The sequence below is a fragment of the Pagrus pagrus genome, assembly GCF_965226575.1.
Source record: "Pagrus pagrus genome assembly, chromosome: 13".
NCBI lineage: Eukaryota > Metazoa > Chordata > Actinopteri > Spariformes > Sparidae > Pagrus > Pagrus pagrus.
In genome coordinates, this window is record NC_140197.1 from 18406750 (window position 1) to 18424767 (window position 18018).

At 42.9% G+C, this 18018-nt stretch overlaps 3 protein-coding genes across 7 annotated transcripts in view; 1 reads left to right on the plus strand and 2 right to left on the minus strand.

Annotated features, from left to right (window-relative positions):
* Positions 1-248, minus strand: part of cep112 (centrosomal protein 112) — a 109617-nt gene extending 109369 nt beyond the window's left edge. For all 3 annotated transcript variants that reach the window (XM_084370578.1, XM_084370579.1, XM_084370577.1), the window contains exon 1: positions 169-248. The gene's annotated coding sequence lies outside the window, so the exon portion shown is untranslated. The remainder of the gene's footprint in view (positions 1-168) is intronic.
* Positions 249-1035: 787 nt separating this feature from the next.
* Positions 1036-18018, plus strand: part of prkcab (protein kinase C, alpha, b) — a 101317-nt gene continuing 84334 nt past the window's right edge. For both annotated transcript variants that reach the window (XM_084370584.1, XM_084370585.1), the window contains exons 1-2: positions 1036-1552; positions 1761-1792. In XM_084370584.1, coding sequence (XP_084226710.1) covers positions 1386-1552; positions 1761-1792 — 199 coding nt within the window. In that variant the 5' untranslated portion in view covers positions 1036-1385. The remainder of the gene's footprint in view (positions 1553-1760; positions 1793-18018) is intronic.
* Positions 2082-4148, minus strand: LOC311267494 (uncharacterized protein). Of its 2 annotated transcripts, XM_084370588.1 has the most exons (6): positions 4007-4148; positions 3847-3905; positions 2978-3562; positions 2584-2947; positions 2462-2499; positions 2082-2123 (listed from the first exon to the last, which is right to left on the minus strand). In XM_084370588.1, the coding sequence occupies exons 1-5, from the start codon at positions 4027-4029 to the stop codon at positions 2487-2489; spliced, it is 1044 nt and encodes a 347-aa protein (XP_084226714.1). In that variant the 5' UTR covers positions 4030-4148; the 3' UTR covers positions 2082-2123; positions 2462-2486. The 2 variants fall into 2 exon arrangements, with proteins under 2 accessions (XP_084226714.1, XP_084226713.1); XM_084370587.1 differs by having other exon boundaries at positions 2584-3562.

Below are 18018 nucleotides of genomic sequence, written 5' to 3' on the forward strand. Positions count from 1 at the left end.
GCGTAGAGACCGTAGCTTAGTAAGGCATTAGCAAACGAGCTAAAGCAGACCAGTAACTCGCTCGCGGGCTGTTTATTGTTTCTTACAGACTTCCGGGAACAGACTTACGACGACAAAAATGGCAAATTGTTTATGAAAATATAAAATAAGGACTAAAAAGCGACTTACATTGAGGACTGATTCCGCCGCTCAAAACGGTTCAAAACTTCAGCAGCGTCCTCACGTCACGTCACGTCCGTTTTCCGTGGAGACGCAGCGTCTCTCTGTTGCCATAGAAACTGCACATCTTTTTTTTCTCTTCACTTTCTTCATCCTGAGAGACTTCATTCAAAGTTTGTTTCAAGGAAATGTACGTATATATATTTACGTTGCAATTGCTATTCATAATACTTTGTAATACAATCTATGTAGTTCATCTATAACATTATGTGGATGCCATCAGAGCGCTGCATCTGACGTTTTTAACCTTTACAACTGATTTATGAACCATTTGTTCCTTGACAGTGAAATTACTTAACTAAATCTAATAAGCTATACATTTACCATTTATTAATGATGGTTATTATAAAGTGTTACCCATAAGTTCTTTTTAGCAAGTTTGATCAATTTAAGTCAAAAATTAGCCATATTTGTTACTCTTCTGTCGGAATTTGCTGGCACTGATATAATTTCCTAAGTGATTATTGGTCCAGTCAAAATGCAGAGAAATGCAGATTTATACTATAGTCCTTTTTCTCAAATCCTGGTTACAACCATGCCTTAAACATACATACAAAAAGATTAAATATTTCAGATAATCGCCAAAAAATCGCAAATGTGAGTCTATAAAAGCCTTTGTTTGGTGGTTTCATGTGGCATGACTGTCAGCGCAATCCAGACCAGTGGGGCTAATGTAACCTAATTCAAGTCCGCAAGATGGCGCGCAACACCGTCTCCTGGAGGGGATGGTCAGCTGCTGATGGAGGGACACGTCGCCTCGGCTCACTCATCATTAACTCAATGTGGGGGAAAAAAAACAAATGCAATACCCTGAACACTAGTTCACACACAGGACGCATCAGTTGGCGTGTTGACACACCTCACACCACTTCTGATAAACTCTTCTGCGTCGTTAAATTGTGCAGCTGCTGAGAACTGAAGTGAGATCTTCCCACACCACGTGAAGGCAGAGCTCACGACGTCACTTTGAATGAAAAAGTAGCGCTCAGCGCGGCTCAGCTGTGGTCCGGGGAGCAGAGGGAGGCGTGCGGGTCTGACAGGAGCAGCAGCACTTTGTCCAGAGCTGTGGGAAGAGACCAGGACACCTCAACCAAACAAAATCGGTCGGGACAACACCAAGTTGTGGCTGTGTAGTTTTTTTCCCCCCCGTTTTCTCCCCCCCTATTATGGCTGACCATCTTTTACATTATAATGACTCAGCTGGGGTTGGGAACAGGTTCGCCCGCAAAGGTGCTTTGCGGCAGAAAAACGTGCATGAAGTGAAAAACCACAAATTTACAGCGAGGTTTTTCAAGCAGCCGACGTTCTGCAGCCATTGTACAGACTTCATATGGTAAGCATCCTTTACGCATGGAGCATTTTCACTCGAGTCAACATGCCTTTTATTATTCAGCAAGTTTAACATGTCTAGATTTATAACCTTGATGTGATGGAGCATGCAGATAACCACCAGCAGGCTCATTTCTTAGTGCATGTTTTTAACCGACCAGTGAAATTACAGTGAATGTGACGCTTTATTGCGCGTCTGTTTTTTGTTTCAGGGGATTTGGGAAACAAGGATTTCAATGCCAAGGTAAAGCACTTGCATGTGTGTGAGTTGGTGCATGTTGAGTGGTGGAGTCAGACCAGTGTTGCCTGACACCCATTTGTTTGACCCAAGGGCCAGAAGCCCCCAGCTCAGCTCATCTTAATGAGAAGTGTCACACTGTAAAGCAGAAACGTTGTGTAATGATTAACAGTTGGATCTTGACACACTGGCTAAGCTTCATTTGCTGAAGTTTTTTGAAATTTCCTTTGCAAATACTGTGCAAGGTTGCATCTAATCTTACACATGGAAATGAGGCACTTACACAGCAAACAAGTCAAATTTAAAAAGTTTTATTTTCTTCAGAGGGCACAGCATTCTGTAAGAAACAATAAGGTTAATTTGCATGATGTTACTTATTAAGTGGCACTTTGTAGTTTTGAAGGGCAAACTCAGAATTTTAATATTTACAGTATTGAATACAAACTTGGACATTTTTCCATAACTGAATAGACGAGCTGTTCACAGAGGAAAATAAGGTCCCCAGAACACTGTTTGAAGCTCGAAAGGTGGCAGGGTCCGCCAAATATAACCAAAGTATCAGTGTTGTCCTTTTAAAAGTCGTGAAACCAAATTCGTTTAAAAAAAAAAAAAAAAAGGGAAAATTTCCTCCCCAAAAATAATAATGCACCTTTAAAGATTAATTGAAACATTTACCTGCAACTTAGACAGGCTGTCCATGTTACCACTTGATTCTGGAAGACAAACTTTGATTAGGAATCATTTCTGTGAAGGAAATTTGCTCAAGCATTTTGAGAAAGAAATGAGAGGCAGCATACCTGGGAGGGTTCTTGACACCTTTAGGTGCGGCTGGTTGACCCTTGGCACCCTTTGAGCTTGCAGCCACTGGTATAGGATATTCTGGAGTGTACTTTGTGTGGCTGAGAAGATACCTGGCTCGCTCGTAGGCATTTCTGGACTGGATAATGTAGCTTGGAGGAGGTGCAGGAGGAAAGATGGGTTCACTCAATCTCTGGGGAGCCGCAACTTTTTGGGTGTTGGCTGGTTTCCGTGGACGCAGAGAGACCTCATTTTGTGGCTGGTAGCCAGTTTGGCCAAAGTTGTTGAAGCTTCCCAGACTTGATGGATAGACGGGCTGGGCTCGGTCATAACCTCCTGCAGCTTTGGAGCCGGTGCCATAACCTCCTGCAGCATTGGAGCCGGTGCCATAACCTCCTGCAGCATTGGAGCCGGTGCCATAACCTTGAGGTGCAACATTCTCAGCGGGATATTGGAAGACATCCTCATAGGTAAGATGGTGAATGTTAGCTCCAGCTGCACTGGAGTCAGTGTTGAAGTCAACCACACCATAACCAGCGTCAACTGGCTCAAAGCTAGGAGCATTTGCAGCCTGAGAAATCACGGCCGGAGCGTAGTAAACAGTTGGACTAGCATAATAAGTAGAGTCAGCAGCGCTTTGAGTGGCAGGCATACCGCCACTAAATGATGTTTGAGGTTGGACAGGGCCTGTCTGAGGCTTTGCAGGATTACTCAGCGAAGGAAACACAAGTGGTTTGTCAACGGTCTCCAGCCCCCAGTCTCTCGGAGAACCATTAACAATTCTCTCAGCAGCTCTATTTTGTTGAGATGGGGCCCAAGCTGGCTGTTGTGCAGCTGTAGGTTTGTTGTAGCTTGTGTACACGGGGCCAGTCGGCTGGTAGTTTGGAGCTGCCCAGCTGCTCTGATCGTAGGACAGCGCTTCATCTTCACCGTCATCTCCTATGTTGTGCGAGTCAGACACAGATGGATAGCCATACCCTGTAAAAGAGTTAAGATGAATCAGTATAGGCATTTCTGGGGCTTTTTATGCCGTAACAAAAACTGACCTTAATATTTCATACCATTTTACTTAATATCTGGCAGACCCTGCCACCTTTCTAGCTTCAGTGTTCAGGGGACTTTATTTTCCTCTGAACAGTTTAGTCAATATTTCTGACTTATTACCTAATTACTGTTGTAACCATTAAAATCCTCAGTTTTAATTCATTCTCCCAAACTATACAGTGCCCCTTTAATGTGGTGATTAAGAAGAAAGCCATTACCTTTTATAGCTGGTGAGCCTGCACCGCCATCAAACAGCAAAAAACAAATCCAGGAAACCCTGTAAAGAGACCAATAAAGACAAATCACATTAAAGTCTCAGTTAAAAGATAATTGAAACCATAAAGTGCTCAGAAAGTCAAAACATGAACAAAAACTTACCGCAAAAGAAGTCCAAGAGCCATGGCTGTAAGCTGAGAAGCAGCACCCCGTAGTCCTCAGATGCTGTGGTTTGAGACAAGCTGCTCACTGAGACTAACTAGACTTGAGAGTAACCTCTGGGCTGATTGTGAACCCCTTTGTGTCTCTTCTTATATCAGCACTCCAGGTCTTAACGAACACCATTAGCAACAGCTGCTCATAGAGAAATTAGTGGCCAAAGTGTTCACAGGTGTGGCAGCTGGACAGTGCTACACCTTGTTTCAGGGTGAAAGTCAAGCCTGTAAACATGCTCAATGTGTGTTTGTACTGGAATATTTTTGCCTATTGGAAGAACACTGCTCACTTTCTTTTGAGTATTTTGCATTATGTGCGCGCTAAGGTTTAAATGGCTGTTGTGGATTCTCACTTGAAGCTTCTACACGGAGTCAGGGTGCCACACATATGCCCTGAAATCAACACCTGGTGCCACCGTCTTTGCTAGTGTAACATTTCTGTCCCGACATCTGATACTGTGGCAGCTAAAGATGGAAGAAAGGAATTAGGGAGTCAAAGATGAAAACGGTAGAGAGAGTTACAATGGGGATTACTAATTAAAGGTGCATTATGTAGTTTTGTCGAAAACATTTTAATCAGCAGAGAAAGATCATCGTTGACTGATTGTTTTATTCCTAAACAAAGTAAATAAACAAACTTACTTTGCTTTCATGACTGAATAAACAAACTGACCTCAAAGGTCAACCCAGTTGCATACTGTTTTGCTTTGTTTATATTTGGCGGACCCTGCCACCTTTCCAGTTTCAAACAGTGTTCTGGGGACCTTATTTTCCTCTGAGAACAGCTTGTTTATTCAGTAACGGAAAAATAAATCTTTTGTATTATTACCTCATTTATATTTTAAATACTGAAATCCTGAGTTTTAATTTCTTCTCCAAAACTACGTAGTATCCCTTCAAAGTTAGATCAAAATGGAAACTAAATTGGAAATTAAATGTAATATGTATATCACCCAGTTAAAGTGAGATTTGTTATGTTCTGATTGTGGAGCAGCTACAGCATTTGCACATGTGCAATTGCATTAATAGATGCATGGCACAGCAAGTCCCGTTTCCACATGAGCTGCAAGATTACAGCGACTGAGCTTAAAGTGTGATCTGCCAGACAAAGAAAAAGCCTCGATCAGCAGCATCAGGAGGGTTCAGACCGAAGAGTAGCTGTGCATTCAGAAGGTAGCGAGCTTATACAATGAGTAGAAGAACAATGCATCTCATCAAAATGTTTGTGTGGGCAGCCCTGGATGGTTCGCACAATAACAAGCAAATGCCACACCACAGTGACAGCACGCCACAATACAGTTGTGCAGCATGTCATCTGAAAGTATACTGTATTACTCTCAAACCTGAATGAAACAGGTGGAGGTATTTTTTTATGGTTTGATCAGTCCTTGGGATGACTGCGCTACCATGGTGATAAACTCACAACATGAGGAAACCTGACATCCAGCCACTTATCTTTGCACCGAAGACTTGCCAGCGAGTGTCACTCTGCAGAATGCTGTTGCTTCAGTGAGATGATCTGTGGTTTTACAGGAGACATATGCTCATTTGCAGGCTCATAATTTTGTTTTAGGTTACTACTAGAATAGGTTTACATGCTTTAATACTCAAAAAGCAGCACTGTATTCCCCCTCTGTCGGGAAAGCGCTCTGTTTTAGTCCTGTTTTCACACCACGTGCGACATGGTGATGTAGTGAGATGTCACAAAGTCACAGAATTAAAGGCAGGACTACTGACGAGGCGTTTCAGGAGCAGTGTTTTCTGTCGGAGAGAGGAGCTTCTGTTGGAGCAGACTTTTTAACTTTCTAGATCTTGTGAGTGCTCAGGAACATATATAAAATACTGAAGGATATTATTATATATTATTATTATGAGGTCTCCTTTGATAAACACACTGAAACAGTGTCTAAACTTGTGTCCTACATCATATGGACACACATGCCTGATGATGGGAGTATGACTACATTCACTGTGCTCATGCTTATGCTCATGCATGTATTAAAATGATTGCATTGCATTGAGACTAAAATTCAGATGCCTTTTTTTATTTAAATGATAATGGATGATATTCAAATGCCACATACGGTACATGCAGAGGTGGAGATGTCCATTTGCAGCAGTGTTTGCTAGTGTAGGCCTCATTGAAGTGGGCTGAAAGATACATGTTCTTGGACATAGATAGTGCTTTCCCTTGTGTTCATAAGGAATGCATTGCTTTTTTTGTATAGAACCATATAGTTGAATAATACCCAGAGGACTTGATGCACAGACCTCCCTTTTCTTCATTGAAAGGATGCATAATGGCTTGTTGATAACACTGCGGAGAGATGGGTTCCTGGATTGTTATTGAATGTAACAAGACAGTGCAGAGAGATTCAAGCTGGAATATTCATCACTGTGTGACTCTAAATCAAGGCATATATTTCCTTCTGTGAATGCAATCGCGGCTTGTTATTCATGCACAAAGCCCAAGAACTGAACCTCTAAGAACTGCTTCTCCGAGGCAGGGATGTCAAGTGAAAAACTTGAGCCTCTGTGACACGGACAGTCATTGTGATGTTCTCGTGTGTGTGCTGCTGAAGGGGACAATGCTACATGTGTGAGGTGCAGCTCACCAGCAGAACATTTAGAGTCATTAGAAAAGTAATGAAGTGCGACTCCTGTGATCATTCATCATTATTCGATTCCTCCGCATGGCTAATATCAGTTTACGTATTCTTAAGCGTGGGCAGATTAAGGGCTGTCTAGAGCCTCCTGCCGCGCATCGAAAAGCCAGATAGCAGCCTTTTTTTCTTTAATTCTCCTGTGATCAGCCACCTCCATCGCACCACAGCTTGTAGCGGAGTGTAGTGCAGCAGCACTGGAAACGTCTTTATTACTTAAAGATCTCTGTGTGGGTGGAGGACAGAGCTCCTGCCGTTCCCAGGTTGGTGGCTGGGCTACCTTTTTATTGTTAGAGGTAACAAAGGTGATGTCTGCTTCTCCATGGATGTATGGATGTAGGAAGCATGTTACAGAATTGAATGAATCACTTAATAGCCGAGATCATGCGTAATGCCCTTTTCTTTCCGCAGCCCCACATTTACCGCCATTTTCTTTGAATTGCATGTAATTGTTGTACATTTACTTTAATGTTCTTAATAGCCAGTTGCCATAGGAACTCAACTTAGAATAACAAAAAAACTTGTAACATTGGTTTCGGTATTTAATGCACATTTTAGAGAGACACATGGTGCAACAGCGATACATCCTGTCAATATGGACATGCTGAGCTATATCCTATACTCCCAAGACAAAAACACGCTCAGCTTGGACCGCTCCCTTTTCTCTCTCTCTCACTTTCACCATGTTGGCTGGAGATTGGCAAGGACATGAACATTTTGAATTTTAATTTTAAAACTTCTATTCGTTTAGTAGAAATGAGCCTCCCTCCCTTCCGTCAGTGTGTTATATATGTTCTTGTGCATGTAAATGATCTTGAAAGTTAAAAAGGTCAAAATCCGCACCAACAGAAGCTCCCCTCTCCCACAGAAAACGCTGCTCCTGAAACGCCTCGTCAGAAGTCGCACCTTTAACTCTGTGACTCTGTGACATCACACTATGTCACCATGTCAGGCATTCGCATAAGTTATGCCTCGCGGCTAGTTAGGCACAAAAAAGTTGATTTAGCACAGCTGCCCTGTTGTTGTTAGTGGTGCTGGCTCAGGCATGTGAGATCTGACCAATCAGAGCATAAGGTATAAGAATGTGCTGGAAATACCAGTATACAGGTGGCTTGTTGAAACATATTTTGGATTGTTATGCTTGAGTTTATAATACATTCAACATATTTTTCTGCAGTGGCTTTGTCTTTCTTTTGTGTTCATGGAGATCTTTGTCTAAATTGAAATGGTCCTCTTGCTACTGCAGGATTGGCTCATGTGATTAGCAGCATATGGGAAAAGTTTCTTTCGGTTAACAGAGGTTATGACTCTTCTCCCCAAGTGGCAAAATTGGGAGTTATTCATAATGGAGCCGTTATAGACAGCTGACCGCAAACCAACTTTCTTGTTAGGAAATCCCAAGTGTGATTTGATCAATTTGACATTTCACTAATGTGAGTGTATTCACTGATATCGAATGATGCTTGAATGAATAATAGGCTGTCATGTTGCATTTACGCACAGCAGACAGATGGATGGGCGTTCAACACTCGAAGCTCCTCGTGTCAAAACCGCAAGCTCTGTTTTACTGCAGTTTTTGACTTGAGGAAACACGACACGTGAACAAAGGCCGAGCCGTGTCAAAATATGACACAATTATTTCATTAGTGAAATTTCAGGTCGGAGTTATTATTGTTAATTATTAATCCCAGCAGGAAAGCTATTCCTGCCCAAATGTCGCAGTGTTGAACAGTGTTGCACGCTGATCTCATAGAAAACCAGTCGTGTGAGAGTGACTGAGCCACTTGCCACCATGTTGGATGCTCTGCTGTCTCCCCCTTGCCTTCCCCTCCTCCCCTAGCCTTTGAAATTGAGCGTCTGTGGAAATGACTGTGCCATCTGGAGAGTCGAGAACCCATCGTTGAGAGGAGAGCACTACGTCTGGACACAAGAAAAGCGAGAGGTGGAGGGAGAGGCGGTTGTAAGAGGGAGAAGATTTAACAATGTACAGTATGCTGGAAGAAACTGAGAGGGAAAGGTGAACACATACGTACAAGACTAGATGAGACAGAAAGGGCAGAAACAGAGGAGGATCTGCAATTGCATGGGTGGAAGTGTGAGGGTGACGGAGATGATGGAGTCGAAGAGGCCTTTTACACATTCTGGCGTCTTGCTGGAGAGTTTTGGCAAAGATAAAGCAAACAGTGTGACTACTCAGAGCAGATGAAAGAGAGCAGAGCGAAAACAGTGGTGGATATTATGTCTAGGTGATGAACAATTGTAAACTGTGGCCAAGTTACATCTGAGTCAATCTGTCAGGTTTGTTGTGTGTGCGGAAGAGTGCTCGTAATTGCATTTTGGATCAGATTGATACCTGGGGGTGTCAAAAACAAGTTGTGACTGAGCGCTGACATATCATCTTTTTAAGCTCATATGATAAACTTGAATGCAAGCAGTACCAGAGCGATATTAGTGTTAATTTTGAGTCATGTTTGTACTCCACTATTCATCCGCTAGTTAAACTGGCATTTGAGTAGCCTGTACTAGCTCCTGTTTTGTTCCAAATGCGCACACACGGCACATTTTTGCAGCATAGCCTGCTCTGGAGCACATTAAGAGTGCATTCAAGTGCTGTTGGAATTATCGGAAAGACGTTTTCTTGACTGGAAAAATTCACGCGAATTCCCTCTCAAGTTGGAAAGTCAGAGAAAAGTTTGGTGCACAATTTGCTGAGTTGACGTCAGATGACACTGAAACATGGCAGATGAAAGTAAACTTTCGGTTGATGGTGGGAAACTTTTACCAAAGTCATGTACTGTATGTTATTGCATTGTTTCCTTTGCTCTTACTTCACTCAAATACTGGAAACAGTGGTCAGGTCTTGTTTAATCACGATAAAATGCAAAAAAAAACCTTCTTTTTGACGTCCATGTTGCTCCCCCATTCTGACGTGAAGTACCTGAACACACCCAGTGTGAACCTAGTTATCAAAATTACATTTTTTGACACCCTCATCGGCCAACATACTACACGGAATGATGGCACTTGGTCGGTCATCCAGCCCACCAGAATAGAATGAGCTGTGACCCAGATTTGGGCCGGATCTGGTTTATTTGCTTCACTCTTGGCGGACATCTGGCCTAGTAGGGAGGGGAGGGCCCTATAGCCGGCCACAGGGACCTCCCCTCCCTACTTTTTACACCTTGGTGAGGCAACACTCAAAGGCTGTCACACTGAGCTGAGGTATCATATCAAAACGTGTCAATAGTCCAGTCAATGACAAATCAGATCATTGATAAACAGTGTCATCAGTCCAATAGGATTCTTACATATAAGTCATCCTGAGTTTACAATAATGTGAGTATAAAGATCAGGGCTCCAGACTAACTTTTTACACTTGTTGCACTGATGCACCTACCTTTTTCATTTAGGAGCACCAGCACATAGTTAAGGTGCACCCTGTAACACATTTTAATGATTCTGCCATTGGTGCGTTTTATCTCCATGTTGTTTGTGTTTCTTCTTTGCTTCTGTGGCGACGTCTCCATAACTGTAACCAGCCTAGTTTGTTGTGTTTGAAACACATTTGCATGCCAAATGCAGCCAATTTGCCTACTCTCTTCTCCAACCTAGTGACTATTTAGTTTTCATCAAGCAATAATGATCTGAAATCTTTATCGTGAGCACAGAAGAGGGCGTTGGGCGTAGGCTGCTCCGCCGCTCTCTGGGACATTTGTTACCCCCGTGGGCGACATCATGTATGTGTCAGTTAGCATGACGAGGGCTGACACATGCCTCCAACGAGACCAGCACCGAGCCCTAATGGCAGTGTAGGTGTAGAGCCAATCACTTCCTCCGCTCACAATGGAGCGATGGACCTCATTAACCAATCAAGGAGCAGAAGTGTGGGGGTGTTGGAACATGAGAGCGAGAGCTGCACAACTCCTGACGGGGGAGACCCAAACAATAAACATCTTACACAACGGCAGGAGGAGACGCAGCGCTCCTTTCTCGAGTGATGCCGTTGAGATCTGAAGGGTCCTCCTGCGCCCGTTCAAATGGCCTGGATATGTTTCATTAAGTACAAAATAATTAAATCTTGCTTTGTTATTTCACACAGCAGATCTTCGCCTTGTTGCTTTATTTCGGATTATTTAATTATTAATCTCCTGCTCAGTGTTGTGGGTGTTCTCGCTGCTGTACTTGCCTGTTTACACTGTCATTTTTTGTGGGGAAGTAGCATGAGCTAAGAGAATCCATTAAGTTAAAAGCATAGCTCGTTAATTATTATTTTTTTCATCTAATCGCTCATGAATGCCAAAGTGAAGTGTGTTGATTAGGAGCTTTACCCTGAAAACATTTCCAGAAAATACTAATGATAGAAGTGACAGAAAGCGAGGTGAGTCCACCGGTGCTGAAGAGTATATAGATCACATTAAATGCCACATTCTCAACAGATAAGTCCCGTGATACATTTTGAAGTATACGCTGTGCATTAAGAGCGAAACAACTGATAGTTTTCATATCAAATGGTAAAAGTAGTCTGTGACTGACGCGTCTAATATAAATTTTGACACCAAAATCCTGCAGGAATTCAGCTTCACTTCAAACCTTATTTCGGATATGAGCTCAGCACTGCGCCCGTTTGAGACTTATTGAAATAGGCCTGTTGAATGTGGAGAACTCATCACTGAAACATTCTTTAAAATATCAACGATTTCAAACCGACTCCCGGCTGAACGGCATTAATTACACCAAGAGTCGAAGCTTAGCTGGCCGGGATAATTATGTGTAATTCTGCCTCTGCTTGTCTCTTCTCCACATTCAAAGTGTCCCTTTGTTACTATCGAGCGTCGTCCCCCCCTCCCCTTCTCAGTCTCCACCCCTCACTCAACACTACTGTAGCAACAAAGTGGGCCATTTCCATTTTGTTAGCATGTTGACAGCTCTTCTTGGCAGTTTTGTGTTTTATGTTATCAGATCCTATCCGCCACAGCCCCTTGGTCTTGTTCTGTACATCACGCCTCCGCAGCGAGAGCTGTATATGCAGCTGATTAGAGTTACACACAGTGTTGAGCAGTGACATGGTGCTATGTTTTTTAGTACGTTTCATTGAGATAATCACAAAGCTCTGCTCTGTCTTCTAAAAAATACAACCGCACACTAAAGTCGCACACCGTCAGGAAATATTGGCTCTTGCCGTTCCCCCGTCTGCATCGGTGGCTTGTCAAATTGAATTGTAGAAACTTAACAGCCGTGTCCAAAAGGTCTTTTGATCTGTATGCCAGTCAGCACCCCTCAAGACAGAGTGACACAAGACTTTCCCATGTGACAGCATGAGTGGGCTGCCGCAGTCTGGTTGCAAGACAAAGAGCTCTCAATTAAAAGTCACTCACTGTAATGAGGGGATGAGAGAGGATGGGATTGAGATGGGTCTAAGATGTATTTGGTGTTAAAGGGCCGTCATCACCAAGAACAAAAACTGGGCGGTGCGATGAACGAAACACAGCCAGCCAATCAGAATCCATCTGCATTTACAGGGCCATCAAATAGCCTGATTTCAGGGACATTTTCCTGTTCCATAATATGAGTTTCTAACTGTAGACAACCTCTATTATGTGAGCTAAATGACAGCATTTCAGAGACACTTTTACTCTATTAACTCACTCTTGGATATTTATACAACTTACTGCCAGACGGCCTTCAGCACTGATGGGGTCTCTGAAGTTTCTTTTGCTGTCCTTCATACAGTCGCCAGGATAATTGATGTTGACACAGACAAAAGTATGAATAAAACTTCTGCAAAAGAAAACAACTGGAGTGTTGACTTCTCCTAACTCCTCATAACTCCCTAAAAAAGAAACTTCTGCTGTGCCAATTACTTGTGATTGCTTCACAATAAAGCCACACTATGTTTCTCGAGTGGAATGCTTTTAATGTGAAGGAGCAGAAGCAGAAAATGTTTGTTTCGCATTAGGAGCAACCTCATGCCGCTCTGATATGGCTCTAGAGCAGTGGAAGTAAACAGTGAGGCTGATTTATGCTGCTCAATTATATAAAATTCAACAGTAATGTCTTGTTTCCTGTGAATCCATCATGACGGACACCGCCACTAACAATGAAAACTATTAAATAGAGGTCGTTACAGGAAAGTTAAGTACATTGAATGACTGTTGTGGGGAAAAAAGTTTGTAATTTACTGATTGTAATTGTGCTGCTAGAAGGCAATGTGTGATTTTCAAAAAGCTGGCTGATCAGAAGTATATATACATGTTTTCTGTGTAAAACATGATTCAGCCATCAGTTTTTCCACATTAATTGTGCCTAAAATTCACAAATAATGGCCAAGATATTGCCCCACATAACACCCGTATACCCTCTCAATTCACTGTATATTACACCTCGGTAACCAGAAATCCTTCTAGGTGCCTCTCACACGCCAAACCTGCCCCGTGTCACCTGCTACAAAGTCATTTTAACTAACGGAAATACTCTATGTATCTTTTCCCTCATCTCCGGCGGCTACTGTAAACTCTTGCCAAATATGCCAGTGCGGTGTGCCAAGATTACCATGGTAACAGCGCTTGGCCTTCGCTCCTCCTGTGATGCGCCAAATCTCTGCCAACAACCCCGGGCTAGTACTTCCCTTTAAGAAAAAAAAACTAAACACAAAACACCCCTTGTTTCCAAATAATCCTTAAATGATGATTCAACATGGGAGCTTGGCATCAATTCCTCAGCTCCCGTTTGTCCAAATAAAAACGGGCTTCAGTAGCCGTGACAGTGCATTCATGAGCCAGTCGAGGTGGGAAGTTTGTGATCCACTAGAAGGTAACGCGGCTGTCTAATGTCTAATGTCCCCTCCCACACCTGATTATTTATATTAGAGCTGCATATTCATACATAAGAACAGACCAACTGTTATTATGATTCCCGCTCCACTCCATTTTATTCCCTGTCCCCTCCCTTTGACTTCTTTCTGCCCCATCCTTGTCACATGATAAATAGAGAAATTGACTCCCATCCCATAGTAATCCCACAGCAATCCCGTGACCCACAGGATTCACGAAAAATCCCAGCCCAGCCTTTAATCCCAACCCAGCAGTGCTCGGTGCGGCACAAAACCGGAGAGGAGACCATTTCATGGCCAATTCACGACAGACTCTGCCCCCATTCTCGGTGCAGCAGTGACCGCCACAAGTGCAATGTTTTCGTTTTAACAGACTGTCTGAGCAGATCATGTCACTATGTTTTGCTTGCATAACACAGTGTCATCTGGTGACATTAAAAAGGGGTCTTTTTGGAGGCTCGGCAGCATTACTCAGCCGAGAGTGGGTTGTTAATAGTCAGGGAGCTTGCCTGCGTCTTTTTGCCGAGACACAATGCGGTGTAATAAGATGACACACGCCGTCCCCTAATAATCTCTGTTTTAACAAACAAAGGCAAAAGAGCAGTCGGAGAAGGCTCGGAGGGAGACGTCTGAGCGAAAGATGAAGACTCTGGAAGGATATGTGTGATGTTGAGCTTAAAAAATATATGTGTGGCTGCGTTTGTTTGTGCCTAAACAATGATGGAGAGTGACAGGAGCAGTCACAGCACTGCGATTTGATCTTTCCAAAAATGGCTCCAAAGAGAGAGAGAGACAGCAAAGATTTCTGACAAGATGCACTAAACGGCTGGCTCCGAGTGTCGCCACAAACATGCTGATAACTTTCCGCCACACTGTTTTGCATCTGTTACACAATGTCTCTCTCTTTCCAGGAGAGTGTCAGTGTGCTTTTGTGTTTTTTTATTTATTTATTTTTCGGGGGGATGGATTGGTTTTCGCTCAGGCCAAACAATCCGCTGTAGCGTCGGTCTTAGATTATTTGACCTGTGTAAAGAACGACACAGCGTGAGCTCCTCGCGGGAAACGTGTAACGAGGTTTTTCAGAGAGAAAGCCTGTGCTTTATCTCCACAGTGCTTTATGGAGTGAAAGATGGCGGCATGTTGAACTTTCATCCATAATAGATGGCGCCCCAATGATTTGTATAAAAGACACTATCAGCAAACGGACGACCTACATTTCAGCATCTGACATTTAACCCCTGCGTTATTGGTCTATGTCTACCCAAACCATCTGTTGCCATGACGACGGTTGATGTGTTTAGTGTTAATTCAGTTCCCGTATCAAACTCTGGCCGAGTGGATCAATGAAACAGGTGTGTATTTGTGTGTGCAACCCTCTCCTGTCTGTAGACTCTCCCCTGGGAGAATTTTAGAGCAGGAGTGCTCACCTCTACTGTACGCACCTCACCGCTCCAGCTGTGCTTAATGAATTCTGCCGTGATTACACCCACGGCTATTTCGGGAGCGGTTTAAGTCAGAGACATCAGTCTTGACCCACATAAAGTCAGCACAATGTGCACTCGAGAGGATTTCAAGCTCGCTGGGCCTGTGCCGTGTAACGTGTGTCCTCTCAGGTGTGATGCTTTAGGGTCCAAGGACAGAAAATCATTAAAATGAGATTCTAGGTCTGGTTTTCGTTTGGTACTTGACATATGCACTCTTAACTTTTTTTTTTTTTTTTTAACAGAAGGTTATTATCAGCTGTGTTGTTGATCTTGGAAAATGTCCAAGATCAACCACATGATGAAAATCAATCATCATAAAACAATGTGATCATCGTGCTTATCTTGGTAAACAAACACTGAGCAACATGGTGAGCAAAAGTTTTCTTTTTAAAAGTGCAATATGTAAGAATTTGACTTAAAGACGGGAGCTACAACAGAGGGGGAATACAGCCGTGTTGCACTGGACAGTATGAGAAGACCGATGTGTTTTTGAGCATTAAAGTATGAAAACCTAATCTAGCAGCGACCCAAAAAAAAATGATGAACCTGAAAAATGAGCGTCATATATCTCCTTTAAATCGCTACTACTTTAAAGGTATCATCTAAATAGCCCACTTAAACCGTTCTTCAAAAAGTAAGGACATACTGCCAAAAGAGAGACGAGGTAATAAAAGGTAACTAAAAGACACTTAATAATAAAAGCGGGGAGTGTGTGGCTGAGATGGACACATGGGACTTTCCCAGCCACAGAGTAATATTTTTGCTATTTCTGTACAAGGACAAAGATGCAGGGAGGCAGGGAGAGTCAGAGGGTTAGCGAATGTGTGCCAGTTTTCTGAAGCGTGTGTTCCTTCTTCCTGCTCCTGTGGTGCGGTGCGTATGTGTGTGTGTGTGTGTTTGTGTGTATTTTTTGAGGGTCACCCAGTAAGCGACTGCAGCGCAGCTCTTAGTCATCCTCACACCTCCAGCCCCTTTTGTACCTGACTGTCCATCTGTCCACATATTAACAACCAGAAACAAACTGCTGTAAACAAATTCAAATATGCAAACGTGTAGCCTGTGTATACTGTACGTCAGCTCGAAGTAAACACAGAGCAGATAGTGTTTAGGAAATGATAATGAGTGCAGTATGCTTCTTTAGGCAGAGAACAGGGAAAACATCCACAAACAAAATGTGTTCTTGGCTCTTCTTCAGCCGAACCAGTGAGCGATTACAGAATCATTCTTTGATTAGCATACATTTAAATATGTGATTTTAAGGTATAGCTGTAGCTTAGACATCAGTTACCACTACTCTGCTGAGCAAGGTTAGTTTCCTACTAGCAAACAAAGATGTGGGAAGAAGGGGGTGATGCTAGCTTCAGTGTGTGCCCCGTTTTTATTTAGAGCTATCTCACCAGCTAGCCTTAATTAGCTGGAGTGCTATCACTGCAGATAGTGTTTACCTCTGCTTTCTATTTTATTTCCTCAAAAAACACACGCTTCTACGCTGTTAACAAACACCCAGTTTTCACAGTAAATTCATTAATTATGCATTTGCAATGCGTGCTCGCTAATTATTTGGAATATTACAGGAAGCAGCTGTCACTGTGAGTTTAAGCTGCGTTCTGAAGCAACTGTAAATAAGGTAAAAACAACTGTCTAACAGGCTAACAGGCCTACAGGTGGTCCAGTAAGGTACACCTGCCTACAGGCTAACATGCTAACAACAGGCTAACAGGCCTACAAGTGGTACAACAAGGTACCCATGCTAACAAAAGGCTAACATGCTGCCATGCTAACAACAGGCTAACAGGCATGCAAATGGTCCAACAACGGGTACATGCTAACAAGCAACATGGTTGGGTTAACATACAAAACAAAGTGCATTGCTGTAAAATTACATAGAAACACAATATACCACTGTGATTTTCACCTGTAAAATAAATTACTGTACTCAATTACAGTAAACTACCGTAAATGCACTGCAATCATTAGCCAGTAATTTACTGTAAAATTACAGTAACAATGTTTACGGGTTTTGTTTTTGTTGTTTTTATGTCCCTTTCTTTTCTGCATATTCATGCACGTCCTCCATCTGCAGTGTCCTCACCTTGTTGAACTCTTGTGGGGGCAAGAGAGGAGAGAAGTGGAGGGCGGACAGGAGACAGAGGCTGTCAACTCTCAGTCTCTAATTGAAGGTGTCACTGTTGTGTCTCCTCCCTCGTCTTTCCCAGCCTCCCTGCTCCGCTCGGGGCAAATATAGCAACAGGCACCACAGGGGAGAATCAGCGCTCTGCTACCATGTTTTTTTTGGCATCCGTACGGTAGAATGGAAGGAATACTATGCTTTGATCTGTGTTTTATAGTCTCTGGGATCCCACTGGTGAAATTACAAGAAGGAGTACTCCTTGAGTTTTCTGCTGTCTGTTGTTTGTGTCTAGAACTCCTATGACTTCCATCTTCTTACCACATTAAGAAGAAGAGAAACAGAATAATGAATGAAAGCCAAAATACTACTTGATTAGACTGAAATACAGCCATAAGTGTATCAATTAGGCCTTCAGCTTTACGACTAAGTGAATTAAACCATTAAGAGAACTGTTATCCTCGCTGCCCTTAAGTGTGAGAAGGATGTGTGTGTGGGTTTGAGGGGGTTGCGTTGCTTCTCACCAACTGTTTATTTAAATAGTTGAAAGCCTGCACTGTAGCAGTAGATCCTGAGGAAATATGGCCAACAAAGCTTGGCTATTAGTTAAATGAAAGTATACAAATCAGTAATGATTAACACTGCAAACGCTTAATTTGACTATCCAAGCGGCCCATCCGTCCCCTTTTTTTTACTACTCTGTCTCTAGAATTAGGAGCTATAAACATGATTCATTTGCAAAACGGTGGAGGGACTGCCCGACGAAGCTCCCTGCTAGTTCAGTATTCAAGCCACGGGGAGGAAATGCAAATGCTGAAGGAAGTGCGCTCAGTTGTTATGTGCGCTTGAGTTTCA